Source organism: Phalacrocorax carbo, chromosome 7 (assembly GCF_963921805.1).
Source record: "Phalacrocorax carbo chromosome 7, bPhaCar2.1, whole genome shotgun sequence".
In the NCBI taxonomy this organism is placed as follows: domain Eukaryota; kingdom Metazoa; phylum Chordata; class Aves; order Suliformes; family Phalacrocoracidae; genus Phalacrocorax; species Phalacrocorax carbo.
Window position 1 is genome coordinate 11,348,016 of NC_087519.1, and position 23,351 is coordinate 11,371,366.

The following is a 23,351-nucleotide window of genomic DNA, read 5'->3' on the forward strand; positions in this document are numbered from 1 at the left end:
TGCTTAAAATAAGACTGTTAGTAGATAATTAATTAAGAAAAAAAGTAAATTGGTCTTCTTGTTTGCTGTAGATAGTTAGCCCATTTAATAAGAATTATCATCTTCCAGGCAAATGGCAGATAGCTAGCAAACAGGTTTTTCCTGGGAACTGGCTACGGGGGAAAGCAGCTTTCCACACATCTAAGTTTTAGTCACTTAAAATTTTGAAGTCAATTCAGAGCTTCTGGCAGTTTATATAGTCTTAAGCCACTCTTCCCACTTTTGTTGCAGAATTCTCAGTCACATAGGGTCCTTTTTAGTTACCTCTCTGCTTATTTCATTAAGAAGGAAATATGATTTACTAACAAGGTGTGCCTTTGGCTTTGAGTTGTTATCATGAGAGAGCAGTTAGGTTTTGTCCTCACCACAGAACATACACTTTTAAAACACTGCTGTTAAGGATGACCTCAAAGAGCATGATGTTGGCCATGACTTATCAGGCACTTTTTCCTATGCCTTACAAGACCCTAAGTAATCCGTGTGTAAGTGTCCTGGGTGCTCAAGAGAAGTGTCCTGGCAAGTTGCAGGGCACAGAGGTGGCACTGGAGCCCCCATTCGCTGCTGGGGAAGGACCAGTGGTTGACTTTTCTCACCCTTCAGTGTGTTTTGGCAGGAGTATCTGGCAGACCGCACTATGAAACTAAACTCCCTCTCTTTTTCAGTGTTGTTCAGTAGCTCAGTGGGAGAAATGAGGTAAAGGGTGGAGAAACCTAGGGATTTAGGGAAAGTGTAGCCTTCATGTTGTGCTCTGTAGAAACAGATTCTGGTATCACATTGGCTTTATCGGTGCCTGGTTCCAGCTAATGCTGTGGACTTAACGTTAACCGTACTCCAGTATTAAGTAAAATGTAAATTAGGTTCTCTTCTTAAGCATTGTGCATGTATCTAGCAAATAGTAAATAGGATTAGAAGAAGACAACAGATTAACCAATAATAATAATAAGAACAATAATATGTTAACTGCCTTCTCCCTACAGCCATCTTATTTCCTGCTGCCATTCCTATGGGATTACAGGTATTCATCTGGTCAAATATTGTCCTGGTATGTTCCTACAAGGATTCTCACTGAGTTCAATGCAACTTGCTCACATCTATCTCTGGGCATAGTACAGTGTATTCCTGGGTTAGGAGAGTGCCAAGAAATTATCTACAGGAGGCAAAAGTAGAGTAGAGAGGAAGGGAGAGGTGTTTTTTCAGGGTTTTGTTTTGTTTCTTTAAATAGGTGAGAAATTACTATGACAAAAATCCTGCTCCAACTCATGAATGCAACCCAACACCTAAATAACTGAAACCAGATTTTGCCCCAATTACTGGAAAGTAATTCTCCTGTCTTTATGACCTGTATTTCTCTTAATAGGAAGCTTCAACTTCATAAAAAGAAATAAAATTCAGCCCTAACTCAAACGTAAGTTGATAGGGGGAAATGTTTTAACTTTTAAAAAATACACACCCCACTCGGTGAACCTTTGAGACCTGCAAATGTTTAAAAAGAAAAAAAAACCACAGCAGCTGCAATTTGAAAAACAACACTCTGACGCTAAAAATAAGTAATTTTAATCATAAGTACCTCATAGCTTATTTGCAGATAGTTGTAGACTCTGAGAAGAAAAAAAAAAACAACCCTGTAATAGGCCTTAGGTCAGCTGCATTGATTTAATGCATTACTTAGGCTGCCAGAGCAGAGGTAGAATCTCCTCGCACTGCATTAGGAGCGCCTCAAGCCTCCGTGACTCCTTTTGATCAAATCTCTGTGAAAGATGAGTGTCATGCCCTCTTCAAGCCAGCTGTGAGGGGACTGCCCTGCGACTGGAGGAGCACGTTGGAGCACACCAATCCGGGGCAGCGAGGTGAGAGCTGGCTGCAGAGGTGAGAGGCAGACACAACTTCGTACTGTAGGTCTGGAGAACACCAAGGGGGAGGATCTTATTTCACTCCCCTGTGCACAGCCTGAGCATACATCAGACCTTGAGGTGCTCAGAGTCAGACAAGAGTAAAGAGGCGTGTGATGGTTCTGCCTTAGTACTTGTACAGGCAGGAGTGTTTCCAGTACTTCTTTGTACAACTCACTGAGGGAATGGGAAACTGTTTTATAGCTCTGGAAACATAAGCACAGTAAGAATGTCTGAGGTAAGGAAAGTTCTTTGCAGTTCTATATGAATGTGTATTTTTACTGTGCAACTTTTACTTGTGGTTATGCACTGTAGAGATATAAAGAAATCTTTAATGGTGGTGTTTTGAGTAAGGAACAATGGAGATGAGAGCTGTAGGGAGCTGTACTCTCCATTTCTTAATTACAAAAAGATACTGTGAAAGTAGAAAACTAGTTTATGTAAAAAATCCTGGTTTGCTTTCTGCTGTGCACTGTAAACAACTGCATGACTTTTCTACAGTAAGTAATGCAGAATTGCAGGCTGATTATAATAAGCAGAGCCATCACTTGTGTAATTGTTTTCCAGCTGAAGTAGTAGCATGTAAATCATAAATACTTGACAATGTTTAATTGTACAAGTCCTCAATATACATTAATAGCAATAAAATCTGTGATTTGTGACTCAGATGTGTTCTGAGTCAAGTGCTTTAAGCAGATACATTATCATTATCATGACGTATAAATGCACTGGAGAGCAGACAACAATGTCATTTCACTATGAAGTTCTTTAGAAATCACCACTAAAGTGGAGTCTAATGTATGCCCTTTATATACAATTTATTGTTGACTATTCAGCATCCAGAAAATAAGGCCAGTAATTCTTAGGATAAGTGTGGTTTTATTTTGGGGGCAGGGAGGGTGGGGGGTGGGGGGGGGAGAATAAGTGTGTGAGTGTGAAAGATGGGGGTGTCTGGTTTTTTTTTAATATATTGTGCTATTTAAGAGGTTAAATGCATAAGAATACAAGAGGCTTATTTAATTTTTTTTCATCACATAGAAAAATAAACACGGTTTAATTGTCAGCTCATACATAATGAGGTTTTATTAGATGTGTTTAAGATACAGCATTTTACTTTCTGGTTTATTAATTGCCCAAATACTTGTAGTCCTCTGTGTAACGAATCCTTGGTTTAAAAATGAGAAAAGGGCAGATCGCTAACCCAGGGGAGGGCTACTGATATACACAGGCTGTGGTTTATCCTTCCGTAAAATCCTATGGGTAAAAAGTGACACTACTCCTCCCCCCCCCCCCCTTTTTTTTTTTTAATTGTTTTCAGTTTGAATAACCTAGGAGCCGGGTAACATTCTGATATTTTGGGGCTGTGGGAGAGAGAAGATGAAATGAACTGGTTTTGTTTTAGTTTAAAACAAACCATTGTTCGAAAGGCATTTAGCAGTCAATTTTCACATCTGATCTGAAGTTGGAGTTTATTGTGCTCATTTAGTTGTGTTGTTCAAATGATTTCTGTATAAATTTTTGTAATTCGTGTAACTACTTGGCTTCTTGAACCTCGGGAGCTGACTGTTTGTCTTATCTTTTGGTGAGCTAACTCTGCGTTGTGTTGCAAAACCTTGAGGCATGTTGTGTTTCTTCGTGTTCCTGCAGTCTGCAAGTGAAGTCAGCTTCATTAGTTTCATGATGGCACATCAGTGCATGGCTGGTGTTGCCGCTTCCTTCAAGCTACTCCCGGAGCATGATCTGGGCTGCCTTGGTTTGGATAAGCTTGTAAGGATTTGTCAGCCAGATGTGACAAGATTGTCAAGAGGCAAGTAAAGAAGGAGATCTGATATTAATCAGTGCATAGCTTGGAGCCAAACTTTCTCAAATGCAGTGTAGTAACATGTTCTTCTCATTTACTGCTTCTCTTTGTGGCTATAGAACTGCCACTGTCTGAGTTTGACGGTTAAAAGGGATGCCAGCTAATAGCCTTTAATTGTAAGGATACAATTCTAGGTGGGAAAAGATCATATGCTTCTATTTTTAACATCCTTTTGGAAAATACAGTTTGCTGAAAAATATGCAAGCATTATGCTAGACAAGAGTCTCTGTTTTGTACTTTGGTTTTAAAATACTGAAATTGTGGTTCAGCGCTCAGTGCTGGAGGAGTGGGAGGTAGGGAGCCTCACTCCACTTCAGGTCATGGTGCAAAGTAGGACTAGCATTATTTTTAACTACTAACAACAGTGTGTGTTGGTTTTCTTTGTTCTACTGATTAGAACAATATATACTGCAGAATACCTTTCTAATTCTTTTAAAGAAAAGGGTAAAAATACGGACCTTCAGAGAACACGTCATGTATATTTCATTAGATCTATTTACCATTTATATGTATAAAGCTAATAAGTTTTCGTTAGAATCAGTGTAATTATGTATTTCTGTTTGAATTAAACTGGTTTTAGTAGTTTGCAGCTTAATCAGGCTTTTATTTTAACAATAGGTGACCATGTAAAAAGTAACTAATGTTACGGAAAATATGTTTATGTTATACTAAAAATATGGAAATTTTTTTTGCTTGATTAATTTTAAAGAGTAATTGTTCTGTTTATTCTTTGAACTAACGAACCATCTACAACCTATTTAGAACCCTAAAAATAATTGCATTTGCAAGTATCCAAACCTGGAGGAGAGCTAAATCTTCACAGAAATAGGAAAAATTATTACAAACATTGTGCCACTTCATGGACTTTAGTATAGCCGAGATTAAATTCTGCCTAGTTAGGCTACAAAAAGGTTTGGCCTTTTCACACCAAATGTCTTGACTTCCAGCTTACGTGCCTGTTCATGATATTGCTAAAAAATCTGTTCATACGATGTTGAGCACATCATTCCATTTCCAATCAAAAAAGCCAGTGATTTATTTTACTTTCAGTAATAAAGGCTTCATTACTATAATATTTAATAAGCCTCTGATAAGAACAAAAATGTTCTTATTTTATTTTAGATCACAGTTTTTGCTACACATATGTGTCTTAAAAACACCTTTTGTATGTTTTGGTATTTGTTAAAAATTTTCTTGCAGATCTGAGCTAGAATTTAGGAATGGAACTTGAATTCATTATTCCAGCAAAACATCCACAAAATGCAGGGTAGAAAAACTTTTTTTTTGGCCCTCTGGGTCATCTCTTGCCCCTCCTGGCTTTAGTGGTGCAGGAACTCACATGGTTCCTATGTGCTGGGCAGCCAGGAGTTTTTGTCCTTGCAGATGCTACAATTGAAGTTTTACAGCAAGTGTCATTGTCTTTCTTTTTTCTAGTTTTTATTTCTTAGTATTTTATTGCTAATTGCTATCTAAAGAATGTGCTTAGGGACTGAAATGTCAATATTCAGGCTCAAAAAAAATATTATTGAGGGAGTGAGGAAAAGTGAAAATGTCTAACAGACTTCAATCATTTTAGAATAAAGAATAGTGATGCTTTCATTCCACACTTTAAAACCATGGTAGAATTGTTTCTTTAATCCCAAACTTTTTACTTCAGATTTCAAATGTAGCTGATTATCAGTGAGAAATGGGTATTTTTTTGTCATCTGAAAGTAGCTATTTAAACGAATGTCTGAAAGCCATTTAAAACTTCCTCACCTGTGTTCAATAAAAAGTTTTAAATTGTGAAATTACCAATGGAGCTATACTGTTGCATAAAATATTGCATAACTCTAGCACCATAGATAGTATCATGTGTATGTGTACAAATACTGTTTGGGTTTAAAATTTATGAAATGGCATTAAATGAAATTGTGTAACGCTAAATATTTCAGAGTGCTGTTATTTTTCTTTTATTAATCTATATCTTTCCCCTGCAACAGGAAAAAAAAGGAAAAAATTTAAGCATGCATATTTTATGGCTTTGAGACTTAAGCAGTGGTGTGAGGAGCTGAAAAAGTTAGGATTGTCTTTGAAACATTGACTGAGCCATGTTGCGCACATACAGCATTTTATAAACTAGGTAAAGAGTTAAAGGCATACTTTAAAGGGTTTACGTATTCTAAAGGGCTTGCAGTTGATTTACACTAATATTCTTCATTTCTGTGATACTTGTGCATTTGTGCTTGTAACACTTATTTCTTGCTAACATAGGGCTTGGAGTTAAATATGTAATTAAACTTTAGTCCATGGATAGATCTGTAGCTTCAGAGTTTAATATGGTATGTGTAGCATGTGAATATGGGTAAATAGTATGTGTGCAATTTATTTGCTAGATTCGATAGCATCTAGTGCTTTATCATAAGAAATTTCACACCATTTCTATCCAGTGACTTACCCTTTCCCCGCAGCCTGAGTAGTTTTTCTCATCAGTATGCAGCAATCTGCTACTCATTCTTATTAGTGCGTTTCAAAAATTCTTCCTGTAAACTTATTAAAAAGGGAATTTACTTCAATATCTTGTGATAGATACTGCTTAATACTCAGCAAAATATAAGGGTTTCTCACCTACACAGACTAGGGCAGATACACCATGGGAACTGTAGCATTTGTAGTCTGTTTTGGAATCAGAAGTAAACTACAATGGTAAGACAATGATGATGTGACATTTTTCATTCCTCAAGTTGTATTTCCTGTTTTCTTTTCCAAACCGAATGATAAAAGAGGATCTAAATATGTTCCTGAGTTTGACCAAGCTGTCTGTCAGCACACACCTGTTGTTAACAAGTGAGATTAATTGCAGTGTAAGCCAATGTATCTACAAGCGCGTTGTTGAACAGCAATATTAAGTTTTACTGTCCAGTGCTTTTTGTTTAAAGAGTAGCAGTCTTGAGTGTGTGTGCTTAAACACACACATACACACACATTCTTTTCTCTTCATAATTATTTTGACAGTGCCATTAACAAGAGTTGCCCTAAGGGGCCCTTTAGGGTAAGTGACATGCATGAGGAGTGATTTTCATCCCACAAGTTATGCTGTGATTAAAGTTTGGCCTTGTAGCATGCTGCCTTTCTCAGAAAGAGCTCCCTTCTGCTTCATCGCCCAGCTGCATTGCCCGAGACTGCCCAGAGCTCCTCTCCATTAGCCACGAAAGCTGCCGCCGAGCCCAAATTAGCTGTAGGGTTGTGAGTCTGTATTTAGTTTAGCCTCTTCTCTCAGCTCCTTGCTCCCAGGACTGTTCTCAGTTAGAAAAATTTCTTAACAAAGCGGCAATATGTAGACTCGTGGCCCGTAATTCAGTAGCCAGCTGAAACGGTCGCTTAAATCCACAAGCATGGTTGATTTGATGGGGTGGTGCCATCACATGAAGGTATCACCTAATTTCAATTCCATCTCACTGAGCTTTTTCACTTCCCCCCCTTCCCTCCCCCCCTTTTTTGCTGTTTTTGAGGATGGTCTAGTCAATTATTACAAGGACAATAAAAGATTTTCAGCTCAAGGTGCTCAACTCCACCCACAGGAGAGAAATTTGGTCAAATTCTAGGCCAGATTGCTTTGTTCAGCCTCACTGAGGGCAAGAGTGATGGGGTAAGGCAACTTGATGCAGGATCTCGTCGTAAATGCTCTGCTTACGTGTATTCTCAGGCTGTGGCTGTTTAAAAGGAGGTCAGGTTTTTGTATCTGACCCCAAATAAACATTAATATATACATAAGGATCCAGATAATTAATGGGATGTATTCTGTGGTCTTATCTAGAAATAGTATTCAGCTTGTGGCCTTTGTGTTCTTTTAGGAGTAAAAATCATAACATCATTTCCACACAGAGAAGGGATAAGTGGGAGTTGAGTGGTATCAGCACCAGCCAAAATTTTCAGCACAATAGGTGTTATGTTCAACTCCTAAATCCACATTTGGCCTCTGAAACAAAAGCTTTTTGTCTGGGTTTTTCAAAGGTTCTTGCACCTCCTGAGCATGGTATGGCCATACATGGTCGATGTGTATGAAAACCAGCCCAGTTATTGAGGAGCCTTCGTGGATTTAGGAACTGAGCTGTGACAATGACTTTGTGTTTAGTGGCATTGTAAAAGGCAGGTTGTGGCCCATCTCCATCTTCCCCATCTCTCTTCTAGTTGGTCTTTTAAGCTAAGTTATTTTACTAATAAGCAGTTTGTCAAATGAATCATCTACAGCTAGCATGTTAAACATGTCTGTTAATGGAGAAGATTGGAGCTATTTGGTCAGTGCTGTTTACTCCCTCGCATCCATGTGCAACTTTTCTCTACTTAATTAAAAACTTGAAATACGGAAGACGTACTGTTTTCTGGATACAACAAACTGTAAGGGTTGTTTGCATCTCATGAAAGATGTTTGTTGTTACTTATTATGTTTATTAAACAACTCTGTTAATGGCAGCTGTTACTTTGTAAGAAATATTTTTTGTGAGATAAGACAGTGGAAATGGTGTTGGAGCATTCCATCTGATACAATTAGAAATCTTATACGGACCTTTTCCATATTTGAATAATTTTATGTAATTATTTAAAAATACTTAAGACTAAAATAAACTTTAGTATAGAAACAGCAGGACTTGAAACAACCAAATGTACTCGAGTAGGCATAAATGTACATGAATGGAAATCCCTTTGTTTCAAGGGCTAAGGTTGTTGAAGGCAGGCAGTGTACATGTACTGTCAGTGGTGTGTAACTTAGCAGTACAGCTTTCACCTCAGCCATAACTGAGAACACGTGACAGAAGAAAACACCACGGTACTGAGCTGAACACATGCAAGTTGTCGCATAGGCCAAATCTACTTTGTGCAGAGCAACTCTCATTTTGGCCTTGCTGTCAGACCTGTACACATGTAAGTGCATTTCAGTGCACTATTGCTTTGTGAGTGTCTCCCTTTTCCACATTCCCTATGTATCATCCTAGCTCTACTTACAGGCAGCGAAGGGTTTCCATATTCTGTCCATCCTCCAGGCATCCCATCTCCTCTTTGAAGGGAGCATGTCAGGAAGAAGAAAATGGCCCAGAGCTTTTCCTTGAAGATGCTGCAGGGGCCCTCCTAATGTTCTTTACAGGCAGGTGGGATTCATAGCCTTAATAAACTTAGAATATGTTGAAACTTTCCAGAAGCAATAGAGATATAAGATGCTTAATCTAAACTCCAACAGATGTAATATGAACATGCAATTTAGGCTTAATTGTTGGGCTATGTCTTCCACAAGTACTCATACCCCCTGGAGCAGCCCAACACCTTTTGTGATTGTACGTGGAATATACTGGAATGTATTTTGGTTCCAATAAACTGCAGGGAGCTCAACAGCGTATCAAAAACTGAAGTCTGTGGTTAAGAGGAACACACACGAGGGCTTAGATATGTACTGTAGAGTGGACAGGGTGGATACAAATACATGTGGGATGGATGAAAAAGCCAAACATTATGGGTGTGATCCAGATAGAAACAGCTGGGATGTGGTACAGTGAAAGTAAGGTGGACAGAGTGTAAATTGAGAACTTGTTTTAAATCATGACAAAACCGACAGACGGTGTTATTTATCAGTGGAATATATCCCTAGGAGAAGTGGCGAAAATTGTCTGACAAAAAGTGGACAAAGCAAAGTTTCGCTCATTTTATGGCATGGAAAAGTACAGCATTGTCAGAGATGCTTAAGATAAGGTGTTTTTTTTAAATTTGTCTCTGCTTTCAGTGGTTGTTCAAGGGATTCAGATGGAGATGTAATCAAATGTAACTGGTTGATGAAAAGGAAGACTTCTTTAAACTTTGCAACCACAAGAAACCCAGTAAATAACAGTAAAAACAGGAAAGAAGAATTGAACAGGACAGTTCTGTACTGGAAGAAGCACAGATTTGGATTTGGCCTTTGATTTAGCTGTGGACTGTACTTTTAATTTAAGAGATGGTAAATGTATCCATCCCTTTACTTCCCTTGCAGATCTTTACAAAGTGCAAGCAAGAAAAGATTTCCTAATAACCAGACATATGTCCCCTGTTTAATTTTATTTCTACAAACCAAAAAGAGAGCTTAATTTCTGTCGATTATTCTTAATATGTGAGAAAATTGTTACCTGTACTGTAGGAAGTAAAAAGGCTTTCATGTTTTAGCTGATTGGCAGACAAAAAAAACACCAAACCTAATGCTTTTCAAATTGATCTTCTGCCCCCGTTATAAATCTTGCCTCTTCCTCCACAAGTGTTCTTACTGTGGAGCTACTGCAAGTCTATTCTGCAGAAATGGGACACGACCCAATTCTTTTCTATAGGATATGTGCTCACATATATCACATATATTCAGTGGGATTACTTTTTCTGGGAAATGAAGGTGAGATGGCCAGAGGAGATATGGCTTGTTGCTAGAAGCCCTCAATAAAGTACATGAAAAGCAGTGTCTGTTTTACCTCTTCTAATGAAAGTTTCTCTCCCACATTTCTTTCATGCAACTCCTATTTCTTCTTCGAACTTGCATTTTAAACTGATAGGAATTTCTAATCCCTGCTTGCAAAAGATGTTCCTGTAACATGGCATTAATGACATCATTTTGCAGTAATCTGCAGAGCAGAGCAGCGAAACTCTCATACTCTTCATGCGATAAAAGTAGTTTCAAAAAAAAGCCGTTTCTAAAGTGAGGGGTAGCTTTGTGCAGAGAAGACCCGGGTTTCTCTTGGATGCCAGAAACAAGCGAGGGTGCTGACCTGTGCATTACTGATGTTAAATGCTGCCGGGGTAATACGGGACTTGCTCTTGCAGCTCTCACTGTGTGCAGCCAGACTGGCTTTCTAGCATGAACAGAGATCTCTAACTCAGTCCTGACAGTGTCTTCAATATTTACTTACTTTTTAATTTATTTCCCAAGCTGAAGTGCTGTCAAACTAGAATCCACTTAACACCGAATGAGATTTGATACGGTTATACGGCCCTTCTCTTGCTGCACTTTTTTAACCCCGCAGTTAGTACGCTGCAAGTGAGCGTAGGTCCCAAAAGGCTTCAGGAGAGCATAGATCATCTCAGACCTGCTTTATGAGATGAAGCCTGATTATATACCCAGAATCAGAATGAACTTGTCCCATTAGACTGAGCTTTTCTTTAGCTGTGAAGGCTGCAAGTGTGTTGCAAAGAAACGTTTGGTAACTTCTGAAGCACAATCGAAGCCACGTCAATATCTGACAAAAAAAGATGTCAGTAGTCGTGACTTTCAGGCAACAGATGTTAAGATTTCTTTCTCAGCGATTAGTAGCTAGATGTTTTTCAGTGGCCAGTTTAATGGTTAATCTCTCTCGTCATGAGGGATCATTTGTATTAAAAATCTGACATTCAGGTTCCCACAGTCATGCTGGTAAAACCACATAAAATTTTTATCAGAATTCTCTACTCTGTTTAAAAAAAAAAAAGATGAAGAAAGTGTTGCTGATAATGGATTTGGAAAGATCCATTTGTGAGAGGGAGAGTGACTGGGAAGCAATAACAAGATCATTGACGATAGGATAAGATTTATTTTTTTAAACATCTGCCTTTTGTTTCTGGAAGATGAAACTAAATAATAGATCTGAATGAAAGGATTGCACTTTAAAAAATTCACTTTAATTTTCATCTATTGTTTCCAATACTTTAATTACAGTTTTGAAGCTTTACCATGTATGCAATATAGAAAGTTATTCCTTTGTTCTGCAGAATGAAATTGTGTGTACATTCCACTTGTTGGGAGAATAAAGCTCATTAAAAGACTTGGTATAATTAGAGTACCTTGGAATAGTTATATTAAGGATAGTAGGATTAACAGGAAAAGACAAGCATATTAATCTCATGAAGTTTTCCTAAGTTTCTCTTCATTAAACTCTGATATAAGTTAATTTGGGAGATAATCAAAGTGCATCTTTTATAAGTGCCCTTTAAAGTTGAACAATGAATGAAGATTTAAAATTGTGACTCACTGATTATTTTAAAAGTTAATTTTATCATGTAACATATTCTCTGTGACTATATCAACACAAATGTTGCTAGAAAAGTTTTAGGAGACACAGACTCTGAGAAGCACAAATGAATGGAAATGCAACCAACCTGAAAATCACACTTTTTTCTTCTCAAGGATTCTTACAAGTAATTTTAAAAGTCAGCAACAGATCCATGATTTGAGTGTATACCTTTGATATGTTAGCAGTATGCAAGCTAACTACATCTAAGACTGGTGTCCAGAAGCAGTAATGTATTGACTTGAGAGGGGATCAGTTCCATATTTAGAATAGAAGGGGAACTCTGCTCCCTTTCTAATAGCCACTTTCCTATGCATACAACAAGATATCCTCCTTTTACTTTTTCTGGTTTTTGCATGTGCAGTCTTCTACACATACATGGGAAGACAAAGTAAATACATGTACCATACAGAAGAAAGATCTTATACAAAACTATGAAATGCAAAATTTAGTGCAGTGTGTCTTTCTTTTCTAAGTACACAAATTAAGAAGAGAAAGTAGTTTTAAAGGTCAGTGGTTTGTGGAACATATCCAAAGGAATGAAAAAAATCTTGAAATTTTAATTAACTTATCATGACAGCTTTTTTTGTTGTGCGTATTTTTGTTACTTCTTGCAGAAAAAGGAAGTACTCTTTTGTAATTTTGTCTGGAGGGACTGCAAAGGATGCATTCATCGAATGCACTGTAGCTTACTGAACCTCACAGGGTTGCCTATGGAAGGGGTTCAGTCTGTGCAAGTCACAGAATATTATGTATGTACAGAGGTAGAAGACTTGAATTGCATTATTGTTGGATATCTTGTGATAGAAATGAATCATCAGCCAACTACACCTTTTTTCCCAGCCTTTCCATAAGAAATTTATGGCTTTTTATTGTTATAAAAGTATTTTATCATCTAAGTGAAAATATAGACTCCATTAAAGTAAAGCAATTCACACTGCATAGGGTATTGATGTGTATTTTACGACTTCATGGGGAGCACAGAGCTTTTCTCAAGAATTCAGTATTTTGCAATGGCTCCTTTAAAAGATTAAAGGCAAAGTGATTCAGAGATTTCAATAGCCCTGTTGCCACTTGTTCTGATCCTTCAAATAAAGATGAATCTCAGCATCAAGTCACTGCAGTCTGGAGATGTGCATGTTAGCAAACTCCTTGATAAGCCAGCTTCTGAGATTTTAAAATCTCAGTCCAAACCCCATCATGTAAAGCACTAGGCATCCAAATGTCTTGCACATGCTTGTTTGTAGTAGACTGTTTTATGTCGTGTCAAACTTGAGTCAAATTTTTCAAGCCTAAAGAAATGCCTGTTGCAAACCCCAGTGAAATTACCTTTCTCTTGTGTCCTTTTCATTTTAAACATTTCCTGTGTTCATCTTTCTTAGCCTGATTGTCCAAAAACTTGCTTATTTGTATGTTTTCCAAAAGTGCCAACGTGGGGAGACCTGCATTGAAAAGACATTACTTTTTTCTTCAAGTCTTGTCTTGCTTTTCTTTTGGGTATTAATAAGTAGTGGAAGTCCCCATTTTGCATAAGACTCAAGGAGGAGGAGTAGCAGCCAGTAGTGGGCATGACTTTGCCTTATTTCATATTTGCTTCTCTGTACTTTGAAAAGTAAAACATATTGTTTTAAAAATTGAAAAATGCAGACATGTTATAATTGCATAATCTAACCTTTTTTTTTATTTATTCCAGTGCAGACTTTCTGCACATAATTTTCCTCACTTTCCCTTCCTTAATAAATAGTCCATTTATGCAGGAACTATTCTCAGTATCAGAGCTAAGCAATACAGAATCCTACGAATGCTTTGCTCTCTAGCAATCCCTATGGAGCTTTAACTAGGACCTCAGAGTTGTCTGTCTGCCTTCTGCAGCAGATGGGCACATACCAAAGAAAGCATATATTCCAGGAAGCAAGTTTGTATTACCCTGTTGATTAGGAATATCTGAATACTAATTTGATTTGCATTATAGATGACCTTGGTGAGAGTAAAGTGATGCACAAATTGAACTGTGCAACTGGTTGCTATCTGTTTGTGTGCTCTATTTTGCCTATTATCTTTCAAGCATTTCCCTTACAAAATGTGTCTTTGAGGAGCCGGAGTACTTTTTGGTGAGCTTTGTTACTGAGAAGCGTTAGTGAACTCCTGTATCTTTGACAGGATACATATATTCTATGTGGATACTGCTGTACATAAGGGATGGCATCTATGCAGAGCTAACACATTAGTCATTAGAACTTCCTATATTGCAGTATGGAGTTCCAGCAAAACCTCAAGAGAATGGGACTTTCATCTGTATCTCTTTGTTTTCAAACCTTCCTCGAAAAAGTGTTCTTACATGAAGATCATAGCGTAGGTGAATGAACAAGAACATTTTATTATTGTTATAAAGGTGCTTCAGCCTAAACAAACCCACAGAAGTGTTGCTATGTGTGACATTAGATATTTTGCTTCCACAATATTCAAGTGCTCTAGCTGGTGACTGATTCTCTTTGAAGCAGAGGTAGCCTCGCATAACTCAGGTTTTGCCTGCATTACTTATATTGCACGCTGATAAGTATGTGCTGGTATGTTAACTCTGTCTTCATATGGATTTTATGGGTGTATTGTATATGTATAATCTGCACACCCTAGGTGGTGTTTATATATTACCTATCATCCTTTTTATTGATTTCCAGGCTATCCGATGCACTCTTGTGAACTGTAGTTGTCAGTGTTTCAAACCTGGGAAAATAAATCAGCGACAATGTGACCAATGCCGGCATGGATGGGTAGCACATGGTAATATTTCTTACAATCTGTATAAAACCTTTTAGGATCTTCCTCACTCTAGCATGCTTTTTTGTGTGACCCCTTGCTCCCCCCACATGCCCCAATATTAGTTACATTCAATTTTTATCTATCGCTTGTGACTCAAGTTTATTTACATTTTGTGATTTTTATTTCAGCCTTGAGCAAATTAAGGATTCCCAACCTCTACCCATCAAGTCAGGTAGAAATAGTTCAATCCAATGTTGTTTTTGATATCAGTAGCCTCATGTTGTATGGAACCCAAGCCATTCCTGTGCGCCTTAAAATTCTGCTAGATCGGCTTTTCAGTGTTCTGAAGCAGGAAGAGGTGATACAGATTCTCCATGCTCTGGATTGGACACTACAGGATTATATACGTGGATATGTGCTACAGGTATTTAGAAGGGCTTTTTTAATATATGACAGTTAAGTAGTATTTCATAATGTTTTCTAGCTTAATCTTATCAGTGGTTCACAATGCATTAACAGCGTGCTACATCTGGAAGGCAGTAGTAGACTTGTAGAAGCTTAGCACCAGAAAAGAAAGGGTAGATTTTTTGTCATTGCTGTCTTTTTAGTCACACTTAATTGAAATCTTCCTATTTTGCTCAAATCTATCAACAAAGGTAAGCCAAGATGAAGAGAAAAATTTACTGGGAATGCATCAAAGTAAAGGCTTCTGAATTTGCTCTAGTATTATTTAAATTATGAGTTTACTTTTATACAGCAGAATAATACACTGACAAATAAACTTGCTGTCATTCTAAACACCAGGGACAATAATAATCTCTGGTGTAGTGCTACTGACCTTACTGGAGCTACATCAAGGATGAATTTGGCCCTATGTGCTTACACTGATGTTAGTCCTTGCTACTGTGGAAGTTACCTTTTATGTAAAGTAACATTATGATCTTACATTATGACACAAATCAATATTTAATGGTCTTGATAATCTTGCTTTTTAGTGTTAGGATTAAAAATATGGAATCAATTACCTTGAACCTCTACCACATGAAAAATTTATAATGTTACGTTCTTCATCATCTTAGAAACTCTTACATGCACTGTGAAAAATCTCAGTAGGCCATCAAATACATGTTCTGTGATAAAATATTTATTGTAGTTATTGGGAAAAGTTAGGCATAGCTAGAGTTTGAAAGAACTCCAACACTCTAGTGTAATTACAGCTGTGCTCTGTGAACACTGGCAATAGATCAATACAGGTTCATTTGTTCTCTGATCTTAGTTGCTTGGAAGATTATTAAACTTGCAATGAAAGAATACTTGACTTAAATGAGGAGCTAAATCTTGGTCTGATTGCTTCATTTCTGCTGTCTGTACTTACGTGATACTAACTATTGTTCAAATGGCATGTCTTAATTTTTGTGGAAAAAAATAGTTTATTGGAAAGTATTACTGTCAGTTCAGAGAGAAATTGTATCACCAATGTGGTAAAATTTAGAACAAAGTATCACAGAATTGGCATTAATCTCTTATTAAGTAGAATGATTTTTATCATTTCCCTAGAGAAAAATTTTTAGTCCCTGGGAAAAAAATGAGATTCAGGGAGAGGGGTTTTTTGTTTGCCGTAGCTAATGTCTGGCTCATTTAAATATTTTTGGCTTTAGGATGCATCAGGAAAGGTGCTGGATCACTGGAGCATAATGACCACTGAAGAAGAACTGGCTACTTTGCAGCAGTTTCTTCGTTTTGGAGAAACTAAGTCCATTGTAGAGTTAATGGCAATTCAAGAGAAAGAAGGGCAATCAATTATAATACCACCACCAACTGCCAATTTGGATATTAGGGCATTCATTGAGAGCTGCAATCAACACAGTTCTAATTTTTCTGCTTCCTTGGACAAAATGAGTCCCACCAACATTCATCCCTTTGAGAATATTGTAAATAACATGGCTTTCATGCTGCCGTTTCAGTTTTTCAGTCCAGTGCCTCCACCGTTGATAGGTTCACCACCAGAAAGACATTTGATTGAGCAAGGTCAAGACCACAGCAATGAAACTAAACAAGATGTTCAGATACCGTTTTCTGAAAGCAGCTTCCTAACTTCCAGTTCTGCACCATTTCAAGTTGAAAATGAGAGGAGCATAAATGGTCCAGATGTCACCACTAAAACAGAAGATGATGCCCTTTTAAGTGATTCCAGTTCGCATAATACAGCAGCAAAGCTTGAAATGACAGCACTGTCTCCAGAAAACAAAATTAAATCTGTTGAAAAAAACGGCGCTGGGCCAAGGAAAGGGCGTGTTTTCTGCACTGCATGTGAAAAGACATTTTATGACAAAGGTACTTTGAAAATACATTACAATGCTGTTCATCTGAAGATAAAGCACAAATGCACAATTGAGGGCTGCAATATGGTATTTAGCTCTTTGCGTAGCCGAAATCGTCATAGCGCAAATCCTAACCCCAGACTCCATATGCCAATGAATAGAAATAACAGGGATAAAGATCTAAGAAATGGTTTGACTATTGCTGGACCTGGAGATAGTAAAAGGACAGAATTTACAATTTTAACTCCAGATAGCAGAACTATTACCAGCTATGCCAGCTCTTGTACAGATTCAAAGGGTCAGGCTGGATTTCCCAGTATTGGACAGAATGGTGTCCTCTTTCCAAACCTGAAGACAGTACAGCCTGTTCTTCCTTTTTATCGCAGTCCAGTCACACCAGCTGAGCTTGCAAACACTCCAGGTACTCTTCCTTCTCTGCCTCTTGTTTCTTCCTCAATACCAGAGCAGCTTGTTTCAAATGAATTGCCATTTGACACGCTACCCAAAAAGAAATCTCGTAAATCAAGTATGCCTATTAAGATAGAGAAAGAAGCTGTTGAGACACCTAACGAAAGTAGTGATGTTGCCAGTTCTGAAGATGATACACGTCTGCAAGTGGTAAGCGATGGAGAGCTTGAGACCTGTGAGCATAAGATAGAGAAGCGGGTGACCGACAGGGTGGAAAAGCACCCCCATTCAGGTAATTCATGGAAATCGGTCTCTGGGGTAGAGGGCCCAAAGTATTTTGCGCCAAATAACAAATACATCAAGGATATCTCTGAGAATGAATTGCATCACTGTGAGAAAGAGGTTAAACCAGAAGAAAACCAACCATTAAAAATAGTTTCCCATGAGATTATGTATGAAGATCCAAAACACCACCACAATGATGTTATAAAACCAATGACTGAACCCCCCATATATATTAAAGAGCAGTCAAAGCGCAGGATTCCTAAAAATGACTGCCCCGAATTGCAACACCACTTGCTGACCGGGGGCTTTTTCAGCACTTTGTCAAACAGGGGTGCTGCCATTCCTTGTTTTGAAGACTCTAAAGATATGGATCATGTGAGTCAACATGCACTAGGGATTCAGAAGGACGAAAGCCGCTTTCATTGTGACATCTGTAAGAAGACTTTTAAAAACCCTTACAGTGTAAAAATGCATTTTAAAAATGTACATCTCAAAGAAATGCATATTTGCACAGTTGAGGGCTGTAATGCTGCTTTCCCTTCTCGTAGAAGTCGAGACAGGTAAGAAAATTATAAACAAAATTGTATTTATTTTACCATCACAATGGAGCCTAATTTGAAATTAAAATGAGTGTTTGAGGAATGGAACCTGCAAAGATTTTCTGTGTATCCTCGTATAACAGGTACGATAACTTATCAGAACATTCATGAAATGAAAATCCATTGAAAGAAACATTTCCTTTCCACTAGACTATGCAGTATTAAATAAAGCCATGAAAATTTCATAACTGATAAAGACTGCAATAGTTGAAAGAATACTTTAGAACATAAAGGGAAAGCCACAAGGGTATGAATTCAGCAATTTTCCAGTAGATGCATGTGTGGACTTCTATGTTTAATATGTATTTTCATGTGTATTTTAATGTATACAGTGTTCTTTAATGAAAAAGCAATGAGATGAATTCAGGAAATCTTCACTTGCCCTTGTCCTTGCTTTACTCAAGGACTTTGAACAGACAGTTGGGAAAAAGCCCATAAGAAAAGCAAGATTACTCTATGTCAGTGCAAAATTAACATTACAGAGTGCTAGTTGAGCTAACACTGTCTGGTGTGTATCCACATTGGTAGTGCTCTTATGTGAGATTACATACTAATTCCTAAACTCTATCACGAGCTTGATTCATTTTACTGTTAGATGGAGTATAGTGGTGCTGTAAACCGTTTTATTTCAGCCTATTATGCACACAGACTGAGAAACAAGAACTGAAGCTTTATTGTTGACCATCAGTTACATATCTGAATTGATAACTGATAGATAACAAACCTGTTAAAGTGCAACTAAATGCTGTAAGTTTTCTCCCGTAACAGTGTTACAGCAGCTTTTGGCTGCAGAAAGCATGCCTGGATAGTAGTTCAGACTGACACAAGGTTTAGATTGTCTGTAATCTGCTAGGAGTACTGGAGCCAGCTGATGCAGTCCAGAGAGAGGATGAGCCAGTCTCTGAGGACTGGCCCCTGCATCTGAGATGCACAGATTCATCTGCTGCTGGCAGGGCTTTACCCTGATCTGCTGCCTGCTTCTTCCCAGATGTGAATTCCTCTCCCCTGTAATTATGATATGGGCCACAGGAAAGAAGGCCAGCAGTAAGATTTGCATTCACATGCCACAGATTCCTTCCCACACCAATATATTCAGTTAAGTTTTAACATAGGTGCTTCTGACAGACTTTTTTTGGGGGGTGGGGGTGGGAGGTGGTGTTGTGTTGTTTGTTTCATTTCATCGTTTTTTTTTAAAAAAGAAAGCTAACTTGCAAGAACATGTACAAGCTTTGGTCAAAACAGTAGTTATTTGGAACAACTTTGCAGAAGTTTCTAGACTTCAACATAGAATGCTGTGACTGCAAGTGCAAAATATTTCTGTGCCCTTTTGAACAGATTAAACTGGTTTAATCCAGATTAAACTGGTTTAATCCAAACGTGGTTTGGATTAAACTATGATAGCAAGGGGAAAAATGAATGTTTTCCCTGTCTTGCAATAAACCGAATCTTCTAGCCAGAGCCTGGAAGTTCCCAGTGAACTGACTGATAGTATTTAATGAGGAGCAGTGATTTCTTATGTTTTGGTGGTTTCAAACTGAATCCAGAGATACCCATTCAAAAACGGCAAGTTGCATAAAATGCAATATAACTTTCTTCAAGGAAATTCCTGTCAAGGAAAAGCTCTGTGTACAGCTGCATCCTGACACATGGTTACAGTAGTTGAGATCATCAGAATTTTTGCAGACTCAGGTGTCACTCCTTTCCTGCTTTGTCCATTGGGAACGAATCTTGTTTCTTCCCTCCCTCAGTCCATTCTCTGGTCTCAGTTCAGTATACAGCTTTTTAGTCTGTCCCCCAACTCTTTTAAGCCCAGCACTAGATCTAGTGGTTCAGACAGCTATCCGCAATGCAGGAGAGAATCTGAAACATTGATTTCTGTAGAGTTATTGCTGACATATATGCCAGTGCAAGCAATTTCAGATACCCAGTCGCATGTTTAAATCATCCGTGTCCACTCCTAGTATGGCAATTGGTCAAATTAGAAGTATACAGTTCATGCATGCTACTAAATATTGATATTTTTTTCTTTGTTAATGATCATTGTGAAACAGCTGTTAAGTGAGGCAAAACACTTTCTTGCTAAGCTTGTCTTTGTTCTTCTAGACATAGTTCAAACCTAAATCTTCATCATAAGCTTCTGACTAAAGATACACTGGAATTCAACAACCATTTCAATGCAACATACCTCTTGAAAGACATGGCTAAGGAGTTTTGTCAAGATGTCTCTTTAAAACAACATGTTGGACATACTTCTGTAATCTTCAAAGGAATGAACAGAACAGGCAGCTTGGTTTTTCCCTTAAACAAAATTAGAGAGCCCTGTTCTGAGAGTTATGGATACGATCCATTGAATGATGGAGCTGTTCTGGATCTAAGCACTACTTCCAGCATTAAATCTGAGAGCAGTGCTCATTCTTCTTGGGATTCTGATGGAGGAAGTGAAATATGCACCATGCCCTTGGATGATAGTGATGAAAGCTGTGAAGGACCCAGCCTAATGCCCAGTGATGAACTCTACCAAGACTGTACTTTAATTGAGAAAGATAATCAAAACTTTACAAATTTACCTTCCAGTTTGCCAATAACTTGTCATATATGTCAAAAAAGTTATAGTAATAAAGGAACTTTCAGGGCTCATTACAAAACTGTGCATCTCCGCCAGCTCCACAAATGTAAAGTCCCAGGTTGCAACACCATGTTTTCATCTGTTCGCAGTCGGAACAGGCACAGTCAAAACCCTAATCTGCACAAAAGTCTGGCTGGGTCACCAACTAGCCTACAGTAAGATCATGCTGATCTTAATTTATTTCTGCTAAGAATTAATAATTTCAATTAAGGAATGTGTTAACGTTAGTTTTATTTAAACTCATGACTTTTAGCCCGCCCAACAACTACGGTCAAATTCTGTTCTCCTGTGTGCGCTCTCCAGCAGTTTCATTTAGCAAAGCTTGGTGCTGTAAGTTCTGTGCAATTGTTTGGTTTGATGTTAAATAGCTAAAGCTTCTGTAAGGAAAAGAAAGGATCTTGGAAATTAGGGAAATACGGAGACATTAACTAAAGTATTTCTGATACCTGTGAAGTATTACTTGCCAACAATAGGAGATTCAAATGAGAACCATCATCCCTTGTGTTTACATGTTAAATGAGTTGTGTCATGTAAGAAATGAGTAACGATTGGGGTGAGTTTCCTCCAGTTGGGTTGAGATTTTTGGGGCTACCATTTCATTCCTGAGACCACAGTCTGAAGCTGACTTGCAGTATTAGTTGGACATGGTATTTGCAGTTTACTATATCCCAAAATCCAAAAGATAAAATAAAATAGAAATTTAGGAAGACTTTGCATACAGTCCAAATCCTCTGAAAATCCCACAGTCCTTACTTTTTAAGTTGGCATTTCACTTGAATAAAGATTGCAGTATTTTGGCTTTCTTAGAATTTAATATCATTTTCTTTGCAAAAGAAGGGGTGGGCTAGCTAATTTGGCAGCATTGCCTGAATAAATTTGAGACATCCTGATAAACTGTATGATAGAAAGAATAAATAGGTTAAGCTAATATTCCTAAACCATGGCAAATGCATCCATAAAATAGAGGGGGAAAGTAAAGCCTTTAATTTAAAATGCACTTTTTGAGTTCTACTTTCAGGAAGAGAAAAGTTTCTGTTAAGAATTAAAAAAAAAAAAAAAAAAAAAAAGGGAGAAAAAACCCCAAACAAATATCCAAACTGCTTAAGAGTTTGAAGGTGCAATTCTAAGCCTTTGAGAGACAGAGATAAAATGGACACAGTAGGTATCTTTCATGATTCAGCAGGAATCATTCAGCAGCAAAGTCGAGATTACTGTTTCTCTTACAGGTGGGGGAAAAAAAACATGTTGATCTTTGTAACAATAGAAGAATGCTTATTCACACTTTTTTTAATGAGAACATTGTTCAATATCTGTTAAAATGTTTAGTATCTTTGTACTTGTCCCTGTAATTAACAGTATTCTGCATTATGTTCTATGCACTTAAGAAGACTGGTCTTGCATTGTATTTAAAAAACACTTTAATATTTAATTTGTAGTCACATGCAAATGCTGTGCATGTACTTGTGGTGCATCATCTTTGACTGAATCATTTCCAAAAAGAAATAAGAAAGGAAGTCTTACAGTACCTTTTTTTTTTTACTTTAATTCACCAGTTGAAATCTGTTGATCAATTCTAGTATGCAAGCATGATATTGACAGCACAATCTGTACATATTATACCAAAGTGCTTACAGTATTTGTGGTCTCTAGAACTAGTCTAGTTTTCCAGTATAACTGGATCTTAGTCTTTATTCATTTTTGTGACTGAATAAAATAGACTGAATTTCTGGATTTCATATGAACGTAGAAAGAATAGTACAATGCTATTGCCATATGTCTTGATGTTTAACTTATTCTAAAAAATACTATGGTATTGTAACCATTTCATATTGTATAAAAGAAACAAAAGTGGACTGAATATTTCACTAGTTCTTTTGAAAACTGGTTTGTGTGTGAGTATGGGTTATGTGAGGAAAAAACATGACACGGTTGTAAATGTATGTGCTCACTAGAAATGGTTTTCATGCATTGTGTAAAGTAATCTTCTATTTTTTTAATTTACAGTAGGTTTATGTGATATTTAAAATAATCCATTTGCGCTTGAAGCTGTCAGGAAAAATCATTAGCCTGGGGAAAGTTGTGCCATTGCTTTGAGTTTTTGTGGGTTTGTGGGTGTGGGTGTTCTAGGGTTTTGGGGGCAGTTGGGTGGTGTATACTTTGTTTTGTATTGTTTTTTCAAATGGCAACTCATATCAGTGGGGGTCATGGTTTGAAAGCTAAGGGCACAATCATAGGAGACACAATTGCTCCCAGCCTTTTGATAGTATAAATCAATGATTTGTTATCCAGCTATTTCAAGCTTTTTTTTTTTTGTCTCTGTGTGTGTGTATATATATAAACCTATTTGTTTAATCATAAATGGTGTTTTTTTGAAACAAAGTGTGATGTAAACTAATACTGTAATGCCCATTAATTTAGCTTTCACTGTGTCCAAAAAGGAAACACGTTTGTATACCCTAATAATTTTGTATGTGTTAATAAAAACAAATAATAATGCCTCTGGCTGATTCAGAAAAGTAGGTTTTTGTGACTG

General features: G+C 37.5%; 1 protein-coding gene across 1 annotated transcript; it reads left to right on the plus strand.

Annotated features, from left to right (window-relative positions):
- Positions 1 to 1,990: 1,990 nt before the first annotated feature.
- BNC1 (basonuclin zinc finger protein 1) lies at positions 1,991 to 23,103 on the plus strand. The gene is made up of 5 exons (XM_064456296.1): positions 1,991 to 2,166; positions 14,498 to 14,600; positions 14,768 to 15,003; positions 16,238 to 18,153; positions 20,296 to 23,103. The coding sequence occupies exons 1-5, from the start codon at positions 2,158 to 2,160 to the stop codon at positions 20,975 to 20,977; spliced, it is 2,946 nt and encodes a 981-aa protein (XP_064312366.1). The 5' UTR covers positions 1,991 to 2,157; the 3' UTR covers positions 20,978 to 23,103.
- The last annotated feature ends 248 nt before the right edge of the window (positions 23,104 to 23,351 follow it).